At 43.3% G+C, this 21,296-nt stretch overlaps 1 protein-coding gene across 7 annotated transcripts in view; it reads left to right on the forward strand.

Annotated features, from left to right (window-relative positions):
• Positions 1–21,296, forward strand: part of CNTNAP5 (contactin associated protein family member 5) — a 397,960-nt gene that overhangs the window by 317,475 nt on the left and 59,189 nt on the right. For all 7 annotated transcript variants that reach the window (XM_039494759.1, XM_039494757.1, XM_039494760.1 and 4 more), the window contains 3 exons: positions 8,659–8,786; positions 8,946–9,116; positions 12,593–12,811. In XM_039494759.1, the coding sequence (XP_039350693.1) occupies positions 8,659–8,786; positions 8,946–9,116; positions 12,593–12,811 (518 nt within the window). The remainder of the gene's footprint in view (positions 1–8,658; positions 8,787–8,945; positions 9,117–12,592; positions 12,812–21,296) is intronic.

A 21,296-nucleotide genomic window follows, 5' to 3' on the forward strand; every position in this document is an offset into this window, starting at 1 on the left:
CAGGGGTGGCCAACCTGAGCCTGAGAAGGAGCCAGAATTTACCAATGTACATTGCCAAAGAGCCACAGTAATATATCAGCAGCCCCACATCAGCATCCCCCCACACCCACACTACTCCCAGCGTCTCCCACCCACTGGCAGCCCTGTCAGTCAGTGCCTCCCCCTCCTTCCCCGCACCTCCCAATCAGCTCTTTTGTGGTGTGCAGGAAACTCTGGGAGGGAGGGAGGGAGGGAGGGGGAAGGAGCGAGGGCACTGCTGTCTCAGAGGAGGGGGCAGGAAGGTGTGGAGTGGGGGCAGTGCCTGTGGCAGAGCCAGGGGTTGAGCAGTGAGCACCCCCCCGGCACATTGGAAAGTTGGCACCTGTAGCTCCAGCCCCGGAGTCGGTGACTATACAAGGAGCCACATATTAACTTCTGAAGAGCTGCATTTGGCTCCGGAGCCACAGGTTGGCCACCCCTGGGCTAGAGGGGCTTAAACTAATAACAAAAAGGGAGAATAAAAAAAGGGAAGATATGAGCACTGGGTTAGCACAAAATCGAGATGTTGAGAACAAAATTATTCAAGGAACCAAAGGACACGAAGAGAAGAAATTCTTGAATTGCCTATATACCAATGCTAGGAGCATGGGTAACAAACAAAAGGAACTGGAATTGCTCATTTATGAGCATAAATTCAATCTAGTTGGTATTAGTGGAATCTGGTGGGATGATTTGCACTCTTGGAATATTAAAATCAATGGTTATCACCTATTTAGGAAGGATTGAGCGGGCAAAAGGGGAGGAGCAGTGTCATTCTATATAAAAAATGGCATTACCTGTTTCCATGTCACTGATAACTCACAAGAAATGATCTTGGATGTTTATGGCTCAATGTCCTAACAGATAAACCGTAAAATGGGGTATTAGTTGGCGTCTGCTCCAGACCACCAAATCACATTATGGAATAGTGGCCGAGGAGCTCGCTGGACCATTAAGGTTGGTTTTCAATAAGTCTTGGAGCACTGGGGAAGTTCTGGGACACTGGAAGAAAGTTAATGTACCAATTCTTAAAAAGAGTAAGTGGGATGACTGGCTGCTCTATGACTCAATTAATGAAGAATTAAAAGGAGGGTAATGCAATTAATGCAAATCAATGGGTTTATGGAAAATGGACCATGTCAAATTAACTTCATATCTTTTAGTGATGAGATTACAAATTTGGTTGATAAAGGTAATAGTGTTGATGTCATTTACTTGGATTTCTGTCAGGCATTTGACTTGGTCCTGCATGTATGATATTTTGATTTAAAATCTAGAATGATATAAAATTAACATGGCACACAATAAATGGATTAAAAACTGGCTAACTGATAGTTGTCAAAATATAATTGTCAATGGAAAATTATCATCAAGTGGGTCTTTTTCCAAGAGGATTCCATAGGGATCAGTTCTTAGCCTTACACTATTTAATATTTTTTATAAATGATCTGGAAGAAACCATAAAATCAACTTGACCACTGATAAAGTTTTCTGTTGAAACAAAAATTAGAGGAGTGGCAAATAAGGAAGAGAACAGGTCACTGATTCAGAGCGATGTGGATCACTTGGTAAACTGGGCACAAGCAAAAAATATGTGGTTTTGATATGGCTGAATGTATACATAGAGGAAAAGGAATGTAGGCCATACTTATAGAAGGGGAGAAATCTATCCTGGGAAGCAGTGATCTCAAAAAGATTTGAGGTGGTGAAGAATCATCTGGACACGAGCTCCCAATGTGATGCTGTGGCCAAAAGAGCTAATGTGATCTTGGTATGCAAAAACATTAGACTCTTGAGTAGGAGTAGAGAGATTATTTTACCTCTGCATTTGTCGCTGGTGTGACCTCTGCTGGAATACTGTGTCCAGTTCTGGTGCCCACAGTCCAAGAAGGATGTTGATAAATGGGAGAGGGTTCAGAGAAGAGCTCTGAGAATTAAAGGATTAGAAACCTGCTTTATAGCAATAGACTCAAAAAGCTAAAGTCTATTTAGCTTAACAAAGAGAAGGTTAAGGGAAGACTTGATTTACGGTCTATAAATATTTACATGGGGAACAAATATTTTATAATGGGCTCTTCAGTCTATCAGGGAAATGTATGATCCACTGGCTGGAAGCTGAAGCTAGACTTGAAATGAGGTGTAAAATTTTGACAGTGTGGTAATTAATCACTGGCATAATTTACCAAGGGGTGTGGTGAATACTCCATCACTGACAATTTTAAAATCAAGATGTTTTCTAAAAGATCAGCTCTGAGAATTATTTTGTGGAAGTTCTGAGGTCTGTGTGCTATACGGGAGGTCAACTTAGATGATCACAGTGGTCCTTTCTGGTCTTGGAATCTATGAATATTTCACACAATCATAATCCACACAGCCATAATACATTGAGAAGATTCCCACAGGAGACTCTAGAAAAGATATGCAAGGAGGAAAGGAAGTTTATGAAGTATTGGGAAGTATTGAGTTGAATAAGCTTCTTCTGTGTTCCTTTTCCCTATTTCTTAATTCTCAGGAACAGAGAAAAATATTGTCCATTCATAACTAGTTGAAAGAATAAAAATACTAGATTACATCAAGATTGGGAGGGGATGAATGAAAATTTAGAGAGAAATTTCCAAGTTTGACAAGCCTCCAAAAAATCTAGATCTGTTTATTCTGAAACATGAGTGTCTGAAGATTGGTGAGAACTCAGTCTTTCCAGTCAAATTGACAGAGTATCATGGCTCAGCAGGGAAGTCCCATGTTTACAATTTGTCTGTCAGGGCTGTTCTTGGGATCAGTATATGTTAGGGACATTTTGGAAGCTGTAGCTTTACATTTTATCCATCATATTTTCCAAGAAGGACTAAAGAGTTTCATGGGGAAATGAGGTGCTCCCCTTCTCTATCCAGTCTGCTTTCTAATGGTCTCACAGTTATTTGCCTTGGTATTTAATTCTGCTTTGCTCAGTGTTGGTAGGAATTGAAACAAAAACTCTGGGCTTGATTGTGATCTCATATCAGTTTTTCACCCCTGCAACCTGATTGGCTTCATGGCGTCATTCCTGATTTACAGTGGGGAAAATGCTATTGAATCAAGTCTGACATGAAATAGTGAAATAGACATTATGTTTTGTGGGACAGCTGGTACCAACTGTCCTATTATCAGTCGCTCAATGTGCTCTAAAAGTCAGTCATGCTTTTAACCCTCTCAGGCATTTCAGAGACATTTTTGTCTGTATAAATATTGATTTATGTGTGTGTCTGGAATAAGTTACATGCTCATTGTGACCTCCTTACCATGTCCCATAATGAAAGAACTGCCTGATTCATTTTTTTTTCTTTTCATAATTTTTATTTTCTAAAGAGAAAAATAATCTATGTAGATGTAGTGCTTGTGATTGCCACCGTTATCAGGGGTGTGATAATTATCAAGTTGTATGATAATCAAGAACGCTTTGGTAAACTGTACTGAGGGGAATAAAAAGAGTCCTCTTCCCTGAGGAGACGGTCCCTTAAATCCCCCAAGCAATGTTTAGGTCGGCCATCCATTACCCAGATTGTGAGCAGCAGGTGTTTCATCAAAAGGCCGTTTTGCTGAAGTTTTGAGACTGCACACTATGTAGGGTTTCCCGTGCCAACATGCTATCAGGTCGTGCCAGCGCACAGGGAGAAAACAATGTGAATTTAGAATCTATTTGCATCACGTTACATAGACCGGGGGTTTCTTCTCCTAGTTTCTTTGCTGCAAACAGGGTAAATTTAGAGGTTTATTCAATTAAACTGTGTTTTGCCCACTGGAAAATTGGAACACAGCTCCTATTTTGTACAATTCTAAATTGCACATTGCCTGCTTATGGGCTAAAAGGGGACTCGAGGCCCTTGAACTCTGCAAAGAGTTTCCAAACAGGAAATTTCATGCTTATTGAAGATTGTCTTTGCAGTTCTCTGCTAGAAAACTGACCCCCTGGTACATAATGAGCATTTGAATCTTAAATCTGCTGGGATCTGAACTGTGAAGCTAGCCCGCTGTACATTATGCTGGAAGGGGAAGACAGTGCTAGATGCATTTAATTTGCCTTAGCATGAAATAAAATGGGTGCTTAAGAAAGGAAAAATCAGACAACCGTTCTTGTTCCTTTTAGTTAAATCAAACTCCTTACTGTAGCTCAGGAGCAGAGACCAGTCAGTGCTACTGTAGTTTCCTTTTGGGAAGCAGGCAGAGGTTTTTTTTTTTGTTTGTTTTTCCTCTCCTAACCTCTGGTCTTCACTGCAGATTAAAGTAATGGTTCGTCAGAGCAGACAGAAAGAAACAGAATGTGAGAGAAAAGTCATAAAGGGAGGAGTGAACCTAGTGATTGGTAGAAGAAGAATATGCACTTGCAGGCATGTTGATTTTAAGTAATATCCAACCAAACATCTAAGCCAACTGCTAATTCTGGTCTTATTAGGCCATGTCTACACTGCACAATGAAGTCAACTTAATTTATGTTGGCATATAGCTGCTGCAGTAATTACGTTGTTTGTGCATGTCTACGCTTTGCTTGTGTCGGTAGTGCGTGTCCTCCCCAGGAATGCTTTTATTAATTGTACTATCAGTGTGTGGCATTGTGGGATGGCTCCTGAAAGCCAGTAATAGTCAACATAAGCAACACAGTATCTACACTGACACTGTGTTGATGTGACTATAGTGACCTTGACTCCACGCCATCGTGAAGTTTCAGTTATTAAGTTGGCATAGCCAGGCAGTTACATTGGCAGGAGCAAAATTTAAGTGTAGATGCTTCCATGGTTAGGTCTATGTAAGCTGCTTTGCATTAACCTAACTCTGTAGTGTAGACAAGACTTTACTTGAAGAATGATATGCAGTCCCTTCTACAGTAGCCAGGTGGACTGGAGTATAGTTCTGAGTTTGCCATATCAGAAGGACTCTAGTATTTTAACTTCAGCAAGTCACTCTAGAGAGAGCCCCTCACGCTCCTGACTTACAGGTTCCACGGGTAGGGTTGGTACCATGATAACAGGAGTCAGAGAGCTAACTTGGCAACAAATTTACTGAATACAGAACTAACTTAATGATACTAGTGGAAGAACAGGAGAAGCGGATCTCAGAGCAAGTGGCTGATGCGTAAGCCAGTTTGATCCAGTGATACTGTTCTAACCATGTCCCCAGCTGGTCACCCGCGACACAGAGAATGCATCTGTAAAAAAAAAAAAAAATGTTGGGAGGGACGGGGGAGAGACTTGACTACAGTATACTGGTATCTCCATGGGAGACAGATTCTTGGTAGTCAGTGACTTTTCAATCTAGGAGAAAAAATTGTAAGGCAATTCAATAGTTGGAAGCTGAAGTTAGACAAATTCAGGCTAGAAAGGAACAATTTTTTATCAGGGAGGATAATTAACCACTGGAACTATTTACCTAAAGGTGTGGTGGATTCTCCATCACTTGAAGTCTTTAAATCAAAGCTAAATCTCTTTCTACAAGATATGCTCTAGATGAAACAGACGTTAGGGGCTGGATACAGGAATTACTGGTGAGGTTCTGTGGCCTGTGAAGTACGTCAGACTAGAGGATCACAATGGTCCCTTTTAGCCTTAATATCTGTGATCTATGAAAAAGCCGAATGAACAATGGGAAAGGAAATGATAATATAAACCGGAAATGTACCAGGTAACGTAGCTAACATCTGCTGCTTATTGTCTGAGAAGTTTGGTTGTTAAAATCAGTAAGTTGATGCAAAAGGGGAGAGCATTTTTGAGGTGCAGCATTATGTAAAATGCAAGACCATTTCTTTGCTCTCTATTGATATAATTTATTTATGTTGTCTCCATCCTTGTAGATCTCCAGTGGTTCACCTTTTGCTTCAGGACCCAGTCAAATATCACCTGCCATGCTTTTAAGATCCTTTATGAACTCTTACACTGTTCTTTATGCACCTTAGGGACAGTTCTTCCATTTGCCTCAGTGGCAAGGGAATTCTGACCTCTCATCTCACCTTTCTCCCCTGTTCACTCCTCTTTCCATTCAAAAACCCCTGGGCTCTGCATATGCCTGAAAGATTTTTCCGTAGGCTCACCATTGGACCTGTCAACCTCTTGGGGGTCACCAGGTTGTTGTATTGCAGATGCTCTTGCTAGTTCTGGTTATCAGAACATATTCTAGTTAGCCGTTCAGAAATATGCTTACTGTCAGTTTAGGTGCAGCTCTCATGGGAAGCTCTGTATATTGCTACTCATGTCCATTTACTTCCTTAGTCTTCGTCTCTGACTAAGATCCATTCTTAAGATGTAGCTGTAGCCTCCAGGTTAAAGCCACTCGTGTAAGCAAAACATTGGAGCATATATTACTGAATTTATCCTCTCAATAGTCCTGTGTGTTGGGGAAGAATTATTGTCTGCATTTGACAGAGGGAGGAACTGAGCCAACGATACACAGGAAGTCTGTAGTGGTGCTGGTAACAGAACCCTGTTCTCCTCTGTCTTTGGCCAGTGTCTCAACTATACAGCTATCCTTGCTAGTTTGCTTGCTTTGCTTTGCTTTCCATGGTCTTATCACTGTAGCAGTGAGAAACTTCTCCTCTTTAGCTTCTGCCATCCTGAGCACTCGGATCACATCCTGAACAGCCTTCCTTGGAGACTGAGCACTTTCAATTCCCATTGACAATGACAGGACCTTAAGGGTGTCCAGAATGCCATACCGCACAGATTCTGGCCCTGTCTGTTTTCTTGCAGCTGCGAATACGTCTCTTCTACTTTATTTTCCTCTGTTAACTCTCTCCCCCTCTGCTGTTTATTATTTACTGTAACTCACTATTATTGAACTCAGTAAATCATTTTTGCATGCAGTTGGCAAGATATATGCTAATTAAATTGTATTCTGTTGGATTATTAATGATCTGCCCTGCACACGGACTCAAAATTTTCTCTAATGGAAACCTATTATACTGGTCTGTTTCCCATGCTGTTCATTGATATCTGCTGATGGCAGTATTTTTTCCAACTGTACTGTATTTATGAAAAATTGCACTGAGTATCCAAACTACTCAGACCCCACCAGAGTTTTTATTAATATACAAGTAGAAAACATTGCAGTAGGGAGACCATATGAGAAGAAATTATATTTAATGACACCACTGCTCCACCATCTGTCAGAACAAAATGTGAATACTGCTACCTAGAGATTGCCAGTTTATGGTGGTTCAGGCTATTGGGATGCCAGAGAGTGAGATTTCTGAGAGTATCCTTTTATTAGTACACAGAAAGATGAAAAATGGTCCCATAATGTTCTCATCAAGCTAGTTATTTGTCATTTACAGGTAAGGCTACCTGTGCTCCATTTTAAAGAGCCCAACTGCTACATTATCCCTCAAACAGTGTTACTCCAGCAATTGTCCAAAGAACTAAATTTTCATAATGAGGTATGGAAGAGCATTTGTTTTCAATTACTAAAGATAAATTTCGAGCATAACGTACTCTCTATTGTGTTAATGGAGTTGCATGGTGAGATACACAGTGTACTGGGATCACACATGCATGCTGAGATGATATAAAAATCTGTTTAATAATGCAATTGTGTGTTCTGTGCTGATAGCACTTTCCATGCAAGGAGCTCAAAGTGCTTTATGGGCATTAATTGATGAAGCTCCATGAGGTATGATGAATTAATCTTCGAATTGATGCGTGGCACTCATCAGCAGCACTACCCATCTGGGCAGTGCACACTGGGCCCTGCATCTCCTCAAGGGCCCCTCCCATGGTTGTGTAAGAAAAGTGCTGCACTGCTCCCCCCGCCCCCAGTTCCTTTGTAGCGCTCACGGACAGCTTCGGAACTCCCTGTGTGGTTCTGCTCACATTTTTTTCCTGACATATTTAGCTCTTAGTTTCATTAATCCTGTAAATAGTTAGCAGTTTGTGTACCCTTTACTTAAGCTTTCTTTACTGTTTTCCGTTTTTATTTCTAGTTTGCTAGTTACTTGCAGTGCTGAGCCACGAAGGTCACGTAGCACTTTCTGGGCTTCAAGCAGTGCCCTTTGTGGGAGGCATCGCTTTCTAATAGTGACTCCCCACACACGTTGTTCGCTGTGTCTCAGTAAAGGACACATCCCGGAGAGTGTAGCATCTGCCGCTCCTGTAAGAAATGCACTCAGATTTCCAGGGATCTGCGCCTCAAGCAGCATATCCTGGAACAAGCCATGAGGCTGACCTCAGTACAAGCACCGGTGCCAGATCACTCTGTCTGCATGCAGTCAATCGCTAGTTTAGCAGAGACTTAAGACCCCTCTCCAAGAAGAAGGAGAGTCACTCTTCCTCTCCTGCAGTTCCTTGCAAAAAGGCACACAAGACTGTTGGGAGCCACTTGAGCTCTAAGAGACACTTGTCTTCCACTTCAAAGAGAGGCCTGGTGCAATGCCAAGATTCACCAGGTGCTCAGGCCTTATAATTTACAAATCTATGAATAAAGCAGCCTTGAGGCTGCTCTAAGGTATTCTGGGGGCTATATATAGATATATATATATATATAAGCAAGCTTTTTAGGTAACTTTAAAGAAACAATTGTGCTTTAATCAAAAATTGTCAACACATATCAAATGTTCTTTTGCATAAGGAATGGAAGGGATATATCCTCGATTCATTTGCTTTTTCTCTTTGCTATAACCAGGACACATGATACTGGCCTTCTTTCCTTCAAAGACCATTTGCCTGTAACTCAACTCGTGATCACTGACACAAACAGGTCAAACTCGGAGGCTGCTTGGAGAATCGGCCCCTTGCGTTGCCATGGAGACAGTGAGTACCAGCTCGTCTCAATCTCCAGATGTACAGAATGTCCATCCCAGATTTTTTTTTTTATATATATATATTTGATAAAAAGCCATCTTTACGTGTGTGGCTTTCACTCACAGCCCTGTGTCAGTTAACTATAGAGAAGGGTATTGTCTTTTGCAGGACAGTTCTGGAATGCAGCTTCCTTCAACACAGAGGCCTCCTATCTTCACTTCCCCACCTTCCATGCAGAGTTCAGCGCAGACATTTCCTTCTTCTTCAAAACCACGGCTGTGTCTGGGGTCTTCCTGGAAAACGTTGGGATTAAGGATTTCATCCGCATCGAAATAAGCTGTAAGCGTCAATGCTGGGAATTCGCCATATTCATTCCTTACAGCCACTTTGGTGGGGAGGTGGGAAGCAAGTGCTTCATGATATCTTTATAATGCCCAGCATGACTGTAGCTAGACAAAATGGTCTCTGGAGAGTAAGGATTCCCTTGTTGCTAAGGCACTGGGCTAGGACTCATTAGATCTGGGTTCAATTCCCTGCACTGATACATACACCCAGTGAACCTTGGTCAATGTTCTTGAACTCTGTCTTCCAGTTTGCCATGTTCAAAATGGAGATAATACTTATTTTTTAAACCCTTTGTCGATTTAGACTGCAAGCTCTTTGGAGCAGGGATTATCTCGTACTACGTGACTGTGCAGCACCTACCAGGATGGGACCCCTGTCTCATTTGAAGCCTTTTTGTGTTACTGGAACGCTAATACTAAACCATTATAATAATTCCTATTATTATTATTATTATTATTATTATTATTGTTGTTGTTACATTTCAAACATGAGGATGCCATTTTACTGTCTCTGCTTGACTCGGGCTTGGTCTACACTGGGGCGGGGGGAAGGGATCGGTCTAAGTTACGCAACTTCAGCTACGTGAATAACATAGCTGAAGTCGACATACTTAGATCTACACACTGCGGTGTCTTCTCTATGGGGGGAGGGATAGCTTAGTGGTTTGAGCATTGGCTTGCTAAACCCAGGGTTGTGAGTTCAATCCTTGAGGGGGCCACTTAGGGATCTGGGGCAAAAATTTGTCTGAGGATTGGTCCTGCTTTGAGCAGGGGGTTGGACTAGATGACCTCCTGAGGTCCCTTCCAACCCTGACATTCTATGAGTCTATGGCGTTTACCTTACACACCGCCGCCGGTCGACGCCGTTTCTTCTTTCGAGTCGAAATCGCTCGCTGAGAGATCTCGCGATAGTTCGAACTCCTCGCGCTTAGTTCGAACTCCGTACTCCACCGCAGCAGGAGGAGTTGCCGTCGACGACCTTCAGCGGCCGCCGGCAGCGGCGCCTGAGTCTGGTCATTTCAACTAGGGGGTCAGATTCAGCTACGTTATTCACGTAGCTGAATTCGCGTACCCTAGTTCAAACCAGGGGCTGTGTGTAGACCAGGGCTCTGACTGCTGCCACTCCGCCTGCACCTCTCACTCTGGAGGAGTACCGGAGTCAATGGCAAGCGCTCAGCAGTCAGTTTATCACGTCTTCACTAGATGCGATAAATCAACCCATGCTGGAGGGAAGTGTAGACATGCCCTCAGTGCCAGTAACACAACTCATTCTCAAGTGCCATGCTCATAATTTTAACCCCTTCATGGGTGGGGACTAATTAGATGAGTTTCAATGTTTTTCCCTGTCAAGAAATTGACCATATGAGATCCGTTGCCTAGTCATTCTCCACCCCAGCATAAAACACTCTTGGACAAGGGCAAATAGTGTTAAAGCAATGATCTCTTGAGAGTTGAGGGCCCACAAAGAGTATGGTGAGGGCTCTAACCCATGCTGAGAGCCATTAATGGTCCTGTTAGGCCCTATGAACACCACAAAGCCAACTTAGTGGTTGAATAGTAATTACAGCTCAACTTATACACGGGGAAAAAATAGCAACAGCTAATTGGTAGGTTTAACCTCTCTCTCTTATTCTACTGATTTAGAATATTAACAGGGGGAAAACTGTTGTAGCTTTGAAATGAAATAAGACCCCGCTGTTCCCAATTCTGTCAGGATGAGAAAATGCAGAATTGAGTGCCATCCATTTTATAATATGGTTATAATAACCTCAACATAAAATTTAATAAAATAAGGCCCCAAGGCCCTTTGATTCATTAAACCAGTGGTAAATGTCATGGTGCATTATCACAAGGTAATGAGGTATGATTTAGTGTTAATTGCACATCAAAGTCCAATTTGGTTATAGTTCAGTGTACTGTATATCATTCTCGGGGATGTGAAAAAAATGACAGTTTGACACTAACTGTGACAAACTACTACAAACCACTTAGATGCTTGTTTAGCAAATTCTTTCATCAGTGCATGCCAAAACATAAGCTCACAAAGCAACTAGTTATTGAAAAGTTGGGAAACTTGGAGGAGTTCTCTCTTTTTTAACCTGGACTCCTCATTAGCAGCATCTTGTTGTGTATCTCGCAGCCAGATGGAATTTGCAGCCTAGAGGGCTTGTATGGAGAAACCTCCAAAGACCAGCTGCTTGGAAAGGAATTGGCCTTTTAGCAGATGCAGAGGCTCAGAATAGATCTTTACCTATCCCCATGGAACGTTTTCTAACTCAAGTACCTGAGCAACAGCTTCCAAAACCAGATCTATCCAATTTCTTGGGCTTGCAACAACAGGTTTCCATGAATTTTCAATCCGCTACCTTCTGTTTGGGCATGCAGTTCACAAAGCTGGTACTTTCAGTCTCTAGTGTATGCAGTAGTTTAAGGAGAGGAATAAATTCAGTAACAATAATATCAAAGACTTCTGGTTGAAGCCTGCTCCTGTTACAGTCGTTGGAATCATCCTATTGACTTCCATCAGAGCAACTTGAACTGCTTTGTGTCACTCTGTCTTCCTGATTACATTTCTGTCCCTCGGGGTAGGGGGATGTACACTACAAAACACAAACAAACAAAAAACCCCACCCACAGCAGCAAGTCTCAGAACTCAGGTCAACTTATCCCGGCTTGCAGGGCTTTTACTCCAGGGCTGGACATAGCAGTGTAGATGTTCTTGCTCAAACAAGGTTTTAGAGCCCAGTTCCACCCAAGCAGAAACATCTATCCTGCTGTTTTTAGCCTCGTAGTGTGAGCCCAGTGACCCCAAGTCAATTGACCTGGGCTCTGAGACTCACGGTCGGTCGTGTTTTTGGGGTTTTTTTTTTGGCAGTGTAGATGCACACTAGGATCCCTTCATATCTCAGCATGTGCAACATATGCCCCTCTATTCTGAGACTGTCCCTTAACTCTGTCTCTCATGATGCTTATCTGCTACCAGGGTCAGAGCTACCCATGTGACCAAAGGCTTTGAGCAGACACCTCTCATCACACACTTAAAACCTAGCTTCCTGCTGTTGTCTTTTATTAACCATACGTGGTTAGAAAGGCTACGTTGGGAGGGGCAGGTTGGCCCTTTTCCAGCTGTTGGCATCACTCACGCAGTGTGGAAGCTTTAACTGCCAGCATCAATTTTTTGTGCAATGCTTTGCATCTAAGTGGTTAATTTTCCCAGGTGGGGAATGAACTAGTTTTCCTTGGACACCATCACTGAAATAGCAACAAAGTCAGGTATAGCGAATGAGTCTTCAGCCCTTTGTAATGACAATGGAAACCAAACAGAGCTGCGGGATGAGATTTACATCTAGGCTGCCATGTTATTTGCTAGGTTAATAGTTAATGGTGCCTTCATTTATAGACTATTCTTTAATGTCAAAACCAGATATTTAACTCCATCCTTCATCTCTTCCTCACCCTTGTCCATCCCAGCCCCTAAGGAGATCACCTTCTCCATAGATGTTGGAAACGGGCCTATAGACGCTACGGTGCAGTCTCCCACGCCTCTGAATGACAACCAGTGGCACTTCGTCCGAGCCGAGAGGAACCTCAAGCAAACATCTCTGCAAGTGGATAACCTTCCTAAAAAGATTCTGGAGGCACCTGCCGAGGGGCATTTTCGTTTGCAGCTTAACAGTCAATTCTTTGTAGGTAGGGACCATTTAAGGCATTTTTTGGTTGTTTGCAACTTTTGTCTGTAGTAAACCAGTAACACAACTTTTCTAGCCACTGAGGTTGGGCATCTTTGGGCTAGCTAGTGCCCTGCTTTTTTACAGCCATGCAGTTGGGAGAAAAGAATAAGGATTGTCACCTTGTAGCAGTGCCTGCTCCTGGCCCCTCCACAAACGCAGTCAGAGACCAACTGAAGTGCAGCACCCGCATCCTTTTATTGTTTGTGTCCGTTCCCACCACCTATTATTTACAGAGACCCACACTCTGGGAGACTGCTAACTGCCCAGCCAGCAGGGATCTAGAGCCCACACTCCTCCCTTTCCTGTCTCCCCCGGCTTCCTGTCTCTTAGCTAGCTTTATAGGGCAGGCTGGCTACCCAGGCCTGCAGGTGGATCCACTCTGGTAATTAGGGCGAGGCCCCTCAGCCAGCCCAACTACTACCCTTCTTCCCCTGGAACAGGGCTAACAGGGGCCTAGCTTGTTTCTCCTAGCCAGCACCCTGTTACACACCTCTTTTACCCACCTGCATGTCCCATGTCAAAACCTCCAGAATCATAGCCTCTGCCCTTGAGGGACTGCGTAGACAAAGATTTCCTCAAGTGTATGTGCTGTTGAAATGATCTGCTAAACAATATCTGAATATTTCCATTTCTGTAGCTTTTTGCAACCAGCTCACTGTGGGGATTAAATGCTCTGCGCTTTAGATTGGACACACAGGTCCTGTAGCATATTTATGTACCCTAACAGGAGGGGCATAGTTCTTGGATGCAGGTTTCTGGCATAGTTGCAAATAATCTGCAATTTTTCCTTCAAATCTGCTCATTGTGGTAAACATTCCTGCCGGTAAACTCATTTGTGAGAATAGCCATGTAAAGCAAGCATAAATCTATGAACACAGGCAAAGTAAACACAGTCAAAGAGACAAGCAGACATTTTATTTGCAGATTATTTTTTCACTTTATTTGCCCAACTCTCATGCAACCAAACTCCAATTTTGGGCTCAGTTGCTTCTGCCTTTTTTGGTCACTGAAGCAGAGAAGACAAGGAGCCTTTCCCCATTCGCATCCCTTATACAATAGGCAGACTCTAGCCATCACAGAACTCCCCTTTGAGATAGGCTGAATGGCTGCATACTCCTCCATACTCAGGGCTGTGTATAAGTGATGGCCTTTTAAGAAATTCTGTTTAACTGAAATGCCTTTGCTCACCTCAGCCTGGCAGTGGGATATTCTGTTCCCCCAAATATACAAACCCTACATTTTATGAAGGTTTTCAGTTTTCCATGAGATGCTTATAAAATTGGGGTCTGGTGGGGCTGGGATCCTTCTGGATGGGAAGACATTATATAAAAAAAGATACCTCGCTAAACCAGCTATCATTGTTTCAGTAGTATTTTGCCATCCTAAGTGCTAAGACATATTGAAGTCAAGCTCTAGTAGCTTTCAGCATAGAGGAAACTTACTGAAGATCAGAGGGCCCATGTAGGACTCTCATAGTGTAGGACAGATCTATAAAGAAGTTGGGCTTAGCCCCACCTGTGACTGGTTAGCCGTCTCCCAGCTGTTGAGATAAAAGATCAACAAGATCCACTGTTGAAGTGGAAACCACAGTTAACGTGTGATTCATAAGCCCATGGCCTGGGGAGTATAGCCCTATAGGGAGTAGCTAGGCTTCTGCAGAAGATTCTGGGATTTAACCCATGAAGAAAAGGGACTTAAAAGCTGATGCCATTGGCAGTGATTTTTGGCTGGCTTTAGAAAGACCCTCTCGACAGACCATTTCAGCCCACCTTACGGACCTAAGCAGTGCCAATTGCTTGGAGTTTTCTACATAGGAACATAAGGTGTACTAGACTGGATCAGACCTGTGATCCATCTGGTCTAGTATCCTGTCTCCAACAATGGCCAGCTCCAAATGCCTTAAAATAAACCCTGCAATAGGCAGATATGAGATAATCTGCTTCCCATGAAGGACTCACACGAACTCCTGGTAGTTAGAGGCTGATAGAAGACCTGAATCATGTGGAGTAAATTTCATCCCATCTGAAAAACAAATAATAATAATAATTAATAAACCACATTAATTGTAAAAGGAAAGAAGCAGCCAAACATAATGTTCTCTTATGTGTTCCCCACATAGCTTACAACATATTTGTTTAGAGAAGCAAGGTAATATCTGTTATTGGAACCTCTTCTGTGGTGAGAGAGACAAGTTTTCAAACTCTCTCTCTCACCAACAGAAGCGGGTCCAATACAGGATATTACCACACCCACGTTCTCTCTAATATGCTGGGATCGACATGGGCTACAGCAACACTGAATACAATATATTTGTTTCTACATCTGCAATGCTCTGCATACCAGTTAAGATTAAGGGGTTGCCACGGTCGGTATGCATATGCTTAATTAATAATCCATATAGCTGACGTGATTTGCTGTTTAAAAAATGTTCTAAATATTTTTTTTAAATTAATCTTCCTATTTTATTTCATTTAAACACTGCATTTCATTTCCATGAAGGAGATGGCTAGTCATCAAGATTTAATATATTTTATTTTTATCCTCCCTTCTGAATCAATTCAAGTATTTTGCAATTCTCATAAACAAGACTCCGTCAAAGTTTAATTTAGTTTATTTATCTTCTGGAAGTGTTTATGGATCCTTCTGAATGGAAGGTGTATATTAATATAAGATATTTCTATTATGACGAACAAATGTGGATCCAGTGTAGCTTTCCAAGTATAACTTTGTCTGTACCTGCAGAGATGTTAATAAAGACAGAAGAGAAGTGACAAAGTCTTTCATCTCTACAGGTTGAAGTTTAAATATAGCCTTGATCACAGAAGTAGAATGAATTCTGGGGTCTAAGATTAGTTTCTAGTGGCATTGAGAAATTGCACTGGCAAAATTTTGGACTTGGGGAGATGTTTGCACAAACCATGCTTGACTTCAATGGAGCAATGTCCGTTTACACCAGCTAAGCTAATAATGTCTACCCTACATTATTCTATTATTTACCATATGTAACTTTAGGGACAGATCCTCCCCTCATACTCCATGAAAGTCCATGGTTTTAGGTTTGTAAGCAATGGCATGATTTTCTCCTTATATCTTTGCCTTAAAATCAAATTGTAGGATAGCTATTACCTGGTGACATGTACAGAATTGTCTCTATGTGGGATTGTTGCACCAGAGCCTTTTTCGGAAATGTTAATAGAGCTATTAGTGGTATTTAGCCAGGATTTGGCCGTGTCCCCTTGTATCACTGCTTTGATGGTGCCATTCTCTTCTGCAGAAATTAAGTGTCTGCTGTGCAGAGAACCCTCACACAATTACCCATTCCAAGGATGTCTTTCAGAGTCTGAGGCGTGGACTTCTCCTGTTTGTCTCAGTGGACTGTTAACTCTGGAGTCTAGTGACCACACTTGAAGTGCCAATATTGTTAACATGTTTCACTGCTGATCATTTCAGCAGAAAAATCCGGCCACTCTGAGATCATGAGTGGAGTTTAAGGATGGTCTCACCATTATATTTTTTCCACTCTAACCCCTGTGCTTTGCATGTTCTTGAGCTTCAGCTCATTCATAAGATTTTAGAGTAGAGTTCAGTTCTCAGTTGGTTCTTTTTATCTCGCTAGTGCGGCTGTTGTGGTTCCATATCCAGAATCATGGTACCAGGTACATGGTATGGCCCTGAATCTCAGTCATGCCATTCCTGGGCCAGGGAGACAAGCTAAGGTGGCGTTAAGCTACCTTTGTGTTCCTTGTATTCTGAGTCCCTGCAACTGCCTGCCCAACCCCTGGTTTAAACCTTAAGGCTGCTTTGCATAGCTGTCTATTGGATGTACTCGGGGGCAATTTCTGGCCACTTTAAGGCCCCCTTTATGCTATCAGAGCATTGTAAAGGGGAATTGGTGTATGTAAGAATCGGCCCCTGTATGTGTATGCGCCTAACAGCTATAGTAGAGCACAGTGAAACTAGGCTCAGTGTGGCATTTCTTCCTTGCCTCTGTCTTCCACCTGTTGTCAGTTCAACTCAGCTCTACCATCCTTCATTTGTGCTTGAGTCAGAGATAGCGGCTGCTTGTGCAGCCAGCTGAGGAGCCGTGGCATTTCCTGTCCCTAGTGTGGTTTCTTTCCTAAAATGTCCCCAGGTATTGTTTTGGGGGGTGGGAAGGGACGGGAGAAATATACAAGCATTTACTTGTACTTGGAATTCCACTCTGTCACTAAGCTTATGTATAAATTGTTGTTGAGCTCCGGTGGGCTCCCCAGTCAGTCAGTGAATCCTGGAGGTTTGATGGGGTGTACTAGGCAGAGGCCCCCCTGCTGGAGCCCTCAAGGTCCTACCACACCCCATCCCAGAAAGAAGAAGTGGAGTTAAATCCTTCAACTGGCCTAGAGAGGCTGCGCAGGAGGCAGCCAATCAGGGAAAGACTGCAGGGAGCAGCCAATCAGAGGGTTGCAGACCCATGTAAAGGGAGCTGCAGTTCAAAACAGAGATAGTTCCTTGCTGGAGCCAGAGGAGTACAAGTGGTGCTCCTGGCTAGCTGAAGGGAGCCGTAGTACCATGGACAACTCAGCTGCTGGCAAGGAGCGAGGAGCAAGATATGTTCATCATATGCCTTGAGGTGAGGGTGGACCATTGGTGAAGGTGCTGAGGCCCGTGGTGCTGTAGCAGCATAGCAAAGAGCTAAAAGAGAAGCAGTGGCACCTGGCTGCTATCCATAGGGTCCCTGGGCTGGGACCCAGAGACGTGGTCAGGCCCATGTCCTGCTGGCCACAGGGGAGTGGCCTGAGACTCAGAGAGGAGACTGAAGACCACTGAATAGGGCCAAGATAGTGAACTGTTTGGACTCTATTGGACTTTGACGCACCCCTGGAAGGGGGCCTGAAGTACTTGGTGGCCCAGCTGGAGAGCTGGGGTCACAGAGGCCCAGCGAGGGTGAAGACGTTGCCTCTGGGGAGGAAACCCTGGGGGTACGGCTCAATCGCTGAGACTGTGTAAAGACTGTTGAACTGTTTACCCTGCAAGGGGTCTTGTTTTGCGGGTCTCATTCCACAGTGTGAGACTCGGCCGGAGGGCTGAGTTGCTGAAGACTCTCTGCAATTAGAGTGTGTGTGCAGGCAGCTGGGGGCGCTCGCAAGACAGGAGGATAGTCATGAGGATATTCACCGCATCCTGGTGACAGGAGGATATTCATGGGTGTTTTTGTGCAGTTGGGGGTGTTTCCTCCCAAGTTTTAAATAATGCTAAAGCTACTGCTACACTGTGTCTTGAGTAAGGAGTGAGCAGAACCACTGGATCATCCATTTATATTACTGCTTCTTTGTTAAATTCTGTGCTTTAACTCTGCCCCCAGAGCAAAACAAAGTCCTTTTCCACAGAGCCAAAGTGACAGTCATCAGTCATGAGTGCTTAGAAAGTCTTTCAGTGTGGTGTGCTCCAGAGACAGTGTCCATAGAGAGGTGGAGCAAGCACAGAGTTCAGATTCAGAATAATCTTAGGCACAGGCTTAAGTTTTAGATTGGAAACTGCAGCAGATCTAGAGTTTGGGGTGGACAATGCCAAAACCTCATACTCTCTCTCTCCTCATGAGGTAGTAGATGCATTCAAAGTGGAAACTGGAAAATAATCCCTTCTAATTGTGCATTCATCCTCGGGAGGGGGGCGAGGAATGTAGGGGAGAGGACCAAGAGGGGAGTGTTCAAATCCAAACCCTGCAATTTCTCCGCCCCACACACCACAAACAAAAGATGAAGGGATTCAGAGTGAAGTTTCTGCTTTTGTTCCATCCCTCATTATGACAATACCATCTAACAAGGCACTAGGGGCCATACTGCACTCAATTACAGTTCTCCCTCATTAGGACAACATTCTTATTATTTATGCATAATAGGGGAGGTGCAAAGGTGTTGACCTAATAATAGATTTTGGGTTACATGGTTTATATACTCTATAAGTTACCTAGGTAGTACCAGAAAGGTTCTTTTACAACTAAAAGAATGAGGAGTACCTGTGGCACCTTAGAGACTAACACATGTATTTGGGCATAAGCTTTCGTGGGCTAAAACCCACTTCATCGGATGCATGCAGTGGAAAATACAGTAGGAAGATATATATACACAGAGAACATGAAAAAATGGGTGTTGCCATACCAACTCTAAGGAGACTAATCAATTAAGGTGGGCTATTATCAGCAAGAGAAAAAAAACTACTGTATTTTCCACGGTGTGCATCCAGTGAAGTGGGTTTTAGCCCATGAAAGCTTATGCCCAAATAAATGTGTTAGTCTCTAAGATGCCACAAGGGCTCCTCGTTCTTTTTGCTGATACAGACTAACACGGCTACCGCTCTGAAATATTTTTCAACTGTGATTGCTATAATAATTAAAGGGCAGTTGATATATGTCAGTACACACAGAATATGTAGCATGCTATTGATGTGATTTTCCGTGTGTGTGTGTGTGTGCGCGCACACATGTAGAGTATGTGTTGCCAGTCAGATGACTCTATGGCCTTCAGTGTTGAATTATTGGCACCTCAGTAAATTCATATCAGAAGGGTTGGGATTTCAAAGGATTCCAAGGAAATAATGTGCCCGGTTCCCATTGAATTTCATACCTGCTGCACCTGTGTATACTCCTCCGATTCATTTTGAGAGTGCAAAGGGCAAACCAGGCACAAGCTTGCAGGCCAGGTTGTATAAATTGCACTAAGCCTTGTACTGAGGGCCGTGCAAGGTCATACCAGCACATTGCGTGCTCTGGGGGAAAAGCGGAGATTGTTTCTGCTGATCCACAATCCCTCCCAAAGATTCAGGAGTGAAATTGCTACACTATTCGTTTGGATAGTTCAGTCCACCCACTCAGCTGGCTGCGGGCGTGAGGGTGCGTCCTTGTCTCCTCCCTTCTTCCCTTGGGGGTGTTTTCGGCCTCAGGGGTGAGTAGAAAGATCAGTCCCCATTTTCCACTCAGTGTAAACATGGCCATAACTAGCACAAAAGAGAGGGAAGCTCCCTGCATTCCTGTGCAAGGATAAGGGCACGCTCTAGTCTCATAATGTTCAACACAGAATACAAAGCCGGAGACGTGACTGTACCATATAAAGCTCTTGTGCTGCTGTCCCAGAGGACAAGCCTGGTTCGGAGCAGCCCAGAACTGGCAGAAGGCAGAGGTGACTTAGAGTTCCCTTTGTATTCCTCTCATAATCCTGAGATGCACCATTTGCTCCTCAGCTGCAACCAGGGACTGGAGCCATTATGTTCAAATCAAATCAAATGCAAATGTTATGTTCAAATTCAAATCAAGTGCACAACTACAAATTGGGGAATAGCTGGCTAGGCGGTAGTACTGCTGAAAAGGATCTGGGGGTTACAGTGGATCACAAACTGCTTATGAATCAGCAATATGATGCAGTTGTGAAAAAGGTTTATGCCATTTTGGGGTATATTAACAGGTGTAAGACATGGGAGGTCATTGTCCTACTAAGCACTGGTGAAGCCTCAGCTGGAGTACCGTGTCCTGTTATAGGTACCACACTTTAGGAAAAATGTAGAGAAATTGGAGAGAGTCCAGAGGAGAGCACAAAAATGATAAATGGTTTTGAAAACCTGACCTATCAGGAAAAGTTTAAAAAACAAACAAACAAACACAAATGGGCATGTTTAGTCTTGAGAAAAGAAGATTGAAGGTGGACCTGATAGCAGCCTTGGAAGACGTTAAGGGCCGTTATAAAGAGAACGGGGGTCACATGTTCTCCAGATCCACTGAAGGTAGGTCAAGAAGTAACGGACTTAATCTGCAGCAAGGGAGATTTAGTTTAGATATTAGGAAAAAAAAATCCAGCTCTAAGGGTAGTTAAACTCGGGAATAGGCTTCCATGGGAGCTCTCCCTCATTGGAGGAATCCCTGTCATTTTGGACTAACACTTATCAGGCAGGTATCCTACCTCAGCTCAGGAGGCCGGACTTAATGACTTCTAAAAGTGCCTTCCAGCCCTACAGTTCTATGGTTCTGTTTGGTTTTACCCTTCCCCCATTATTGGCCGTTCCTTAGACTCTGTAGTAAATTTCATAACATTGAGCCTGATTGACCATGTTACACAGTGCAGCGCTAAGCTCCCGAAGTCATGTCCCAGCATGTACTGTTCCATGGAGGATTCTTTTAGGCTTAATTTATGGTGCCTCCAGCCTGCTTCTATGAGCATTTTGGCTGGAGGCTACGGAGTAGAGCCTGTAGTTCGGCTGCATGATGCCACCTGTTTCCCACTGCCTTCTAAGTCCCCCTCCACTCTTATCTACACACACACTTTTCTGTGTCTATATTATAAAAAGAAAGCAGTCCCCCAACAGTCCTTCAGTCCACTACATCCTCCCTAATGCCATCTCTTTCCAACAAAAGAAAACATCCTTTGTTTTTTAAACAAAGCCTTGAACAACTAATCCTTGAAGAGTGTTAAGTCATT

Source organism: Mauremys reevesii, linkage group 11 (assembly GCF_016161935.1).
Source record: "Mauremys reevesii isolate NIE-2019 linkage group 11, ASM1616193v1, whole genome shotgun sequence".
Lineage (NCBI taxonomy): Eukaryota > Metazoa > Chordata > Testudines > Geoemydidae > Mauremys > Mauremys reevesii.